A 7,072-nucleotide genomic window follows, 5' to 3' on the forward strand; every position below is an offset into this window, starting at 1 on the left:
GCGTGTTTAAACCTCAGGAGCACAGAGGCTTGATTAACACAGCCTGCGTGATCCAGACCCTTCAGGCGAATGTGGAATATTCCATCTTCACTTGATTCTTATTAGCAGCTCTTCCTTAAATGCATACTAACTCATAATAGGTACAAACACCTGTTTCCTTCGTTTTCATCTTTCCCCTCAATAGATTCAGGTCTTGAAATACCTGTTATTTGATTATGAATTAATGTCCTTATTCCTCCATTGTATGACAGTTAGGGGGGTTGAGTTATTTTGAACTTGAGTGACCAGCCTTTCACACATGTACTTACCCTTTGCCGCCGCTGTACTTTTCCATGTCCTGTCACTTGAACCTCACGCCAACTCTTCCTGGTAGGTGATAATCATTATTCCCATTTTACAGGGGAGGAAACTGAGGCCCAGAGAGGCTCATACAGGATGTGGTAGACTACGAGTCTGACTCAGAACTGTGGCTTTAAAATCTGTACTCTCAACCACCCCACCAGCCCGTCTCCTGAAAGGGAGATAACTTGGCTGTCCCATTGCAGAATATTAAGGGAATTTTTCCCAGATATTTCTTCTTTAGAAAAGGAAGTATTGCGTGTGACAAAGGTAAGAGCCACTGACCTAGCCAACCCCATAGTTTAAATAAAAACAACCTGTCGAGTTGAATCTCCATCAGGTTTCTAAGCTTGTAAACCTTTTCAGGCAGAGATTGTTGTTGTTGTTGTTGTTATGTGCCATTGAGTTGCTTGCGACTCATAGTGACCCTATGTACAACAGCTCTAAACTCTGTTCTGTCCTGTGCCAATCTCATTGTCTCTGACACACTCATCCCGATTGCCCCAGTCACCAAATCAACCCACCTTCCAAAGGGCCTTCCCCCCCTGCGTCTGCCCTCCACCCTCCCAAGCATGATGTCCTTCTCCAAGGACCGGTCTCTCCTTACAACATGACCAAAGTATGTCAGACGAAGCCTCAGAATCCTTGCCTCCAAGGAGCAGCCCGGTTTAACCCTCTCCAGGATGGATCTGTTTGTTTTCTTAGAAGTCCATGTACCCGCAGCACTCTTCTCCAACACCAAAGCTCAAAAGCATCACTTCTTCTATCCTCCCTGGTCATTGTCCAGCTCTCTGACGCATAACAAGTGATTGCAAAGAGCATGGTCTGTACCAGACACACCTTAGTCTCCAGAGACATACCGTTGCTCTTCAGTACTTTGGAGAGGTCCCTAACAGCAGACTTTCCCATCGCAATACATCTTTTAAGTTCCAGGCTGCTGGTGCCAAGAGTGTTGATTATGGAGCCCCATCCTTTTTTCTCCCCAGTACAGCTGGTGGGTTCCAACTGCTGACCTTTTGATCAGCAGGATGACACATAGCACACTAGACGCCCCCCTCCAACACGGAGCACCCTGCACCACCAGGGCTCCTCAGCAGGGGTGGGATAAATGGTGACAGCATTGAACTAAGATGGATGCATGTTGATATTCCAGTTCCTCCTTTGTTCACTGTGTAACTTGCCACCACCATCCTGAATCTGAGCCAGAAATGAGGTGTGGGGTGCTGATCTGTGTGACCATGACCCCAAGCTCAAGAAGGGTATAGGGTCAGAGGAGGGGATGGAGAGGAAGGAGTCAACCCAAGCGAGGCCCTCAGGTCCCAGCGGCCAAGATCCCAAAGATTGTTTATACCCAGGCCCTGTCTCCTCTCCTCCCCCCTGCAGGGTGGGGGTCACCTCTGTGGAAAAATACCCAGCTGGGTGACCCTGGTGAGGGGGGCTGGATTCACAGGACACAGCCCTTCCCCTGATGACTCGTGACTAGTGTTTGCTGGGCTGGGTTCTGGGAAAGGGCCAGATTGCATCAGCCAGGCTTTGAGGAGCTGGAGCCAGACTGTGGGCTGAGGAGGAGACGTGGCTTATATAAACTGGGGCAAATAAACCCTGAGGAGAGAGGTGCCTGACCAAGAAAGCAGACACAAACAAAGCTACAGAAGACAGAGAAGAGCGACGGTGAGAGCAGGCCTGACATGATGGCTGCCTCACCACAAGCATCCAGCCCATCCCAGCAGCCCCTGGGCCCTGAGGACGAGGACTGCAGCCTGGATGAGTATGACCTCTATGGCCTGACCCACTCCGGCCTGGGTGAGGGCCCAGGCTCTGCCACCTTCCTGACCCTTCCCCTTCCAATCCCCACAAATGCCAACCCCTTTCTAGGACTTCTTCCCACCCCTTACTCTTTTCCAGATAATCTGTTCTCACGGCCCCTTAGGTGAGCTTGTAACCCCTAAGCCTTCCCTTTCTGATCTCACAGCCACTGCACCCTGTTCTACTCAGCCCAAGACCTCACACATTTGACTCTAGGGCCTCTCATTTCCCACCTGAGAAAATAGCTTGACAACCCCTCAATCTTGCTACTCTAGCCCAGCCTCTTCCTGCCTTCCCTGCCCATCTATCTAGCTCCCCCGCAGGCCTCAGCTCCGCTTCTCACTCCAGTCTTGGGTTCCAGGAGGAGGTGGCCGGAAAGGTCGCACCAAAAGAGAAGCTGCTGTGAACACCAACCGCCCCAGCCCTGGTGGGCATGAGAGAAAGCTGGTGACCAAGCTGCAGAATGCAGAGCACAAGAAGAAAAGCGCAAAGTCCTGAGAGTGGGGTAAGGAAGCTGTGTGCCCCAGGTAAACAGACAGGAAGGAGTCGGCCCGGGTGGGGCCACAGGGCCCACTGGCAAGATCCCAAGGACTGTTTATACCCAGGCCCTGCCTTGTCTCTCCTCCCCCCCTTCCCCGCCCCCATGAAGGTCAGGGATCACCTCTGTGGAAAAATAACCAGCTGGGTAACCCTATGAGAGGGAGGGGATGAGGGGGGCTGGGCTTCACAGGACCTAACTCTTACCCTCTCTGTGACATGGAGAAGGAGGGGGAGGGCCTGTGGACTTCTCAACATAGAATCTCTCACTCCTTACTGTCAAGTCAGAACTGACGCATAGCTGGCTTTTCAGAGGCTGTAAAGGTGAAACTTCATCTCACCTACATTGTACATTGTACATTGATGTCCTTGGAAAAAGACATCATTCTGGGAAAGATGGAGTGTTAGAGAAAGAGAGGAAGACCTTAAACAAGATGGGTTGACATAGTGACTGTAACAATGGGCTTAAGCATGTCTGAGATGGTGGGGATGACACAGGACAAGGCAGGGCTCAGATCTGTTGCTCATAGGTTCACTTTTGAGTCCTGGTCGACTTGATGGCACCTTGTCCAAAACAACCACAAAATGTATGAGCCTGTCGACCGTGTGTCTCAAAAAAAAAAAAAAAATGTATGAGCCTGTCTTTTCTCACTCCAGGGTCAAAAGGGGAACTCAAAGGTGGCTCCACTCTAGACGTTTGAATCCTCCAGCACCTCCTTGGAAGACAAAATATGGGCAATCTTCCCCGTGCAATTTACTCTCTAAAAACCTACTGAAGGCTCAGCTATGAGTTGGTTCCAACTTGCCAGTAATGAGTGAGAGAAGGAAACAGGCCCAGAGAAGAGGGTGCAAGAATGAAAGGGCTTGAGGGGCAGAATTTAAATTCGAGTGTCTGTCTCTTTCCCTTCCTCAGATGAGACCAGAGAATGGACAGGACACCACAGAGACAGGACCACGGCAACAGAACTGAGGAGGAACTAGGACCTGGGAGCAGGGTCCAAGCCTGCTTATCCCCCCGGGATGTAACCACTTGAGGGGGCCTCACACGGAAGCCACCACGGGAGCATCCCCAGCCCCCAGAAAAGGGCAGATGGAGAACATGAGACAGGGAATTGGGGGGCGGGGTTAGGGAGGTACCTCACACCCAAAGATGCTGGAGGAGCCAGGCGACAGTGACAATAAAGAGACAAATCTGGCAGCTGCTGCTTGTCTGTGTGTTTTCATCCTGTCTCTGTAGGAGTATTTTGGGTAGGTTTCTGCCTTCATGTGTCTCTATTTGCATGAAACAATGAAAGCGTCTTTATTTGCATGTATTCGGGGGTGTTTTATAGAGATGTCCTGCCATGAGCGTGTGTTGTCGTGCATATGTTTATGGGGTGCATGGTAATTTCTAATGTTTCTTTGCAATGCTGCCCATTGCAACGCCTTCCCCAAGACAGAAATCTTGTTGACTATGTTGTGCTTGCATAAAACCACTTTTGAAGGGAATGTATTGATACCATCCATAAGGTGAAGGAAACAAAGTTTAAAACATTCAATACACCAGGATCAAGTTCAAGAGGTTTTTTTAAAAAAGATAGATAGTCCTCAAGTACAAAGTGGGTCTTCATGTCAAGGTGGCTGCTAGGAAAGGTTCTGAGAGGTCAGCTGGGGGAGGAAGGTTCTCACTCAGCGTATCAATCCGAATGCCAACATTTTAGGAAAAATGTGGGGGTCATAAAAGGTATGGTTAGAGCTAAGAGATACATTCGTTGAGACACAGTTTTGGGCTACTATAATGAAGATTCAAACAAAACAAGTTAGAAAGTTATTTCCTCTCCTGATATCTGCAAGGGTTAATACTCCCGAGCTAAAAGGGCAATTCCACTGAGTTGGGGATTCCAGCTGCTTCTGGCTCTTGTTTTTACAATTCTCAAGAAATGGCTTCGGTCATGAGGTGCAGGATAGCTGGTCCAGGACTCATCTTCACACCTGCATCTATCACATCATGTGGGAAGGTGGTGGTGGTTGTGTGCCAACAAGCCAGAACTGACTCAGCTGACCCGCCAGCAGGTTTATAGAGACTGTAAGTCACATGGGAGGAGATTAGTCATCTTTCTGTCCTGGATCAGCTGGTAGATTCAAACCACCTGCCTTTGTGTTGTCAATGCAACTCCATACCCACTAGACCACCAGAGCTAAGGGAGAATATAATCAGGGGACACCACTGCTATTTGAAAGGCCACCTGGAAGCTGGGCAACATTCCACGCTGACGCACCTCTTGGGAGACATTCCAATCAGCCTGGTGTAAGATGGCTACAGCCAATCAGAAGAGAGCACGACCACAGGCCACATCCTACCTAACATCAGCTATGACAACCCACCTAAGGGTCCTAAGTAGCTCCTTACATGGCAACGGGCAGAGGGCATCCAATTAATGTCCTCTATGGGGAGCTGACCATTGAATAGAGAGAGAGCTGACCACAGAATAGATCAATTTACCTCCCCCCCCGAAATCTTTGTTGTAACTGTCCAGCACGTGACTTCCCATTCCCACTGGCCCTCTCTAGCCTTGGGGGTACAAGAGCTGATAATAAATTCCTTTGTTTTACTTCATTTGGTTCTCTGCTACCTTTTTTACCTCACACTGTTCATTTTTAAAGATAGTCTAGGGAGCTCTGGTGGGCTTGTGGCAAGAAGCTGCATTGCAATCCCAAAGGCACACAGTTCAAATCCACCAGATGCTCTGCTGGAGAAGAGGGGCAATCTCCTGTGCTAGTCGGATCCAATTTAATGGTACACAACAAGAAAGGAAAAAAACACCTTTAGACAGTCTAAAAGTAGCATAAATCACATCTGTCTAGAATTTGTCTTGTGGACACAGCCAACCAATGAGAAATTGGGAAATGAAGTTCTCATTTATCCACCAAGCAAGGCTTTAAAGGAAGCCGGAAAGAATGAATCTTGGAAACATGCTAGGAAGAAGCATTGCCCATGGATAGATTCAGTAGAAATGGGGATAGAGGACCCTTCAACCCAGCCCTTTCACAAAATTAATAACCCCCTAGTGAGTAGCCTAGCATTAAGGAGCTGTGCTGCCTACTTAAAAGCATGCAGTTCAAGTCCACCAGCTGCTCTGTGGGAGAAGAATGGGCAGTCTCCTCCCATACGATTCACTGCATCTGAAAATCCACTGGAGGGTCAGCTATGGGTTGGTTCTGACTCAAAGATACACAACAGTGAATGGACCTTCACTGCAAGGTTTTAGGAATCCTTTGAATCATGGTAAACTTCCATAAGCCTTCAGGGATAAAGAAGCCACAGATCTCCCCAGCCTTCAGGAAAACAAGCAAATGGAAAATTGGGGTAACAGATATGACAGATACGACAACCAAGAGGAGGGGAAAAAAGAACATGTGCAGCAAAAAAGAATTGAAGGCAGAAAAGAGATTCAGGAGAACAAAGTGAGAGCCTAGCTGACTCCTTAGTCCTCTTCCGAACTTTCTTAGGCTTTGTTTTCTTCTATTGCAAAGTGGAGGAATTAAGCACAGGCCCCAGAATTCTCTCAGATGCAAATACTCTGTGCTTCCAAAATTGCCTTAAGGCTCTTGGAACAGCCACTTGGAGTTGTCTCTGCCAGAGGCTGTACCAGGGAAGGGCGAGGGCAGGGAAGGCTAACCAGAGGCCAGGAGAGAGTGTGGGACTGGGGCCTCCCCAGAAAAGTCAAAGGGAGTTCTAGTGGCATACCACAGGGAGTTGCATTGCTAACCCAAGGTCACATCTCTAGCAGTTCAAATCCACCAGTGACTCCAAGGGAAAAAGATGGTTAATCTGTTAAAACGTACAGGCTTGGAAACACAGTGGCTCAGCAGTAAGTTGGTTCCAACTCAATGGCCAGGAATGCGATTCCGGCAAACTCAAAGGCCCTAGCACACAGGGTGTGGCCATGCCCAGCTCAGGACAGCATTTCCCCCCTTACCCTGCTCTTCTCTGAAGTAAAGAGAGGAGAGACTCCTCTTCCCATTTGACAAACTAGGAAACCGAAACTCAGAAGGAGTAACTGACTGGAAGTTAACTAGAATCTAGGATTCCCCACTGTCAGTTCATGGATTTTCTGAGGCAAGTTGTAAAAAGGGGACAAAAACCCCCAGGTTCTGAAAATCACACAGACCTGTATTTATAATAATCCCGGCTCCTACAGGTCCTGGCTGTGTGACTGTGGAGATTACTTAATTCCTCAGAACGTAATTTCTTTTCTGGTCTGCAAAATAAAAGCAAATAATAGCATATACCCTATTGGATTACTGTAAGGCTTAACTATTGTAAAATGAATAGAAATGTCCTGAGTTAGACCAAAACAATGATTTGTAAATATAGCTCAGGTGTGCAACAAATCATTGAACTTAAATT

At 48.1% G+C, this 7,072-nt stretch overlaps 1 protein-coding gene across 1 annotated transcript; it reads left to right on the forward strand.

Annotated features, from left to right (window-relative positions):
* The first annotated feature begins 2,030 nt into the window (after nt 1-2,030).
* Nucleotides 2,031-2,643, forward strand: NUPR1 (nuclear protein, transcriptional regulator, 1). Its single transcript, XM_006896622.1, has 2 exons — nt 2,031-2,142; nt 2,507-2,643. Exons 1-2 carry the CDS (start codon nt 2,031-2,033, stop codon nt 2,641-2,643), a joined length of 249 nt encoding a protein of 82 aa, XP_006896684.1.
* The last annotated feature ends 4,429 nt before the right edge of the window (nt 2,644-7,072 follow it).

This window comes from Elephantulus edwardii, unplaced genomic scaffold (genome assembly GCF_000299155.1).
Source record: "Elephantulus edwardii isolate Elephantulus edwardi_28Jun2011 unplaced genomic scaffold, EleEdw1.0 scaffold00186, whole genome shotgun sequence".
In the NCBI taxonomy this organism is placed as follows: domain Eukaryota; kingdom Metazoa; phylum Chordata; class Mammalia; order Macroscelidea; family Macroscelididae; genus Elephantulus; species Elephantulus edwardii.

Bases quoted from the DNA above. Each gene is read 5' to 3' on its own strand.
- NUPR1 (XM_006896622.1), top strand. From the start codon at position 2,031: ATGGCTGCCTCACCACAAGCATCCAGCCCATCCCAGCAGCCCCTGGGC. The intron at 2,143-2,506 runs GTGAGGGCCCAG...CTTGGGTTCCAG, and splicing joins CCTGACCCACTCCGGCCTGG to GAGGAGGTGGCCGGAAAGGT.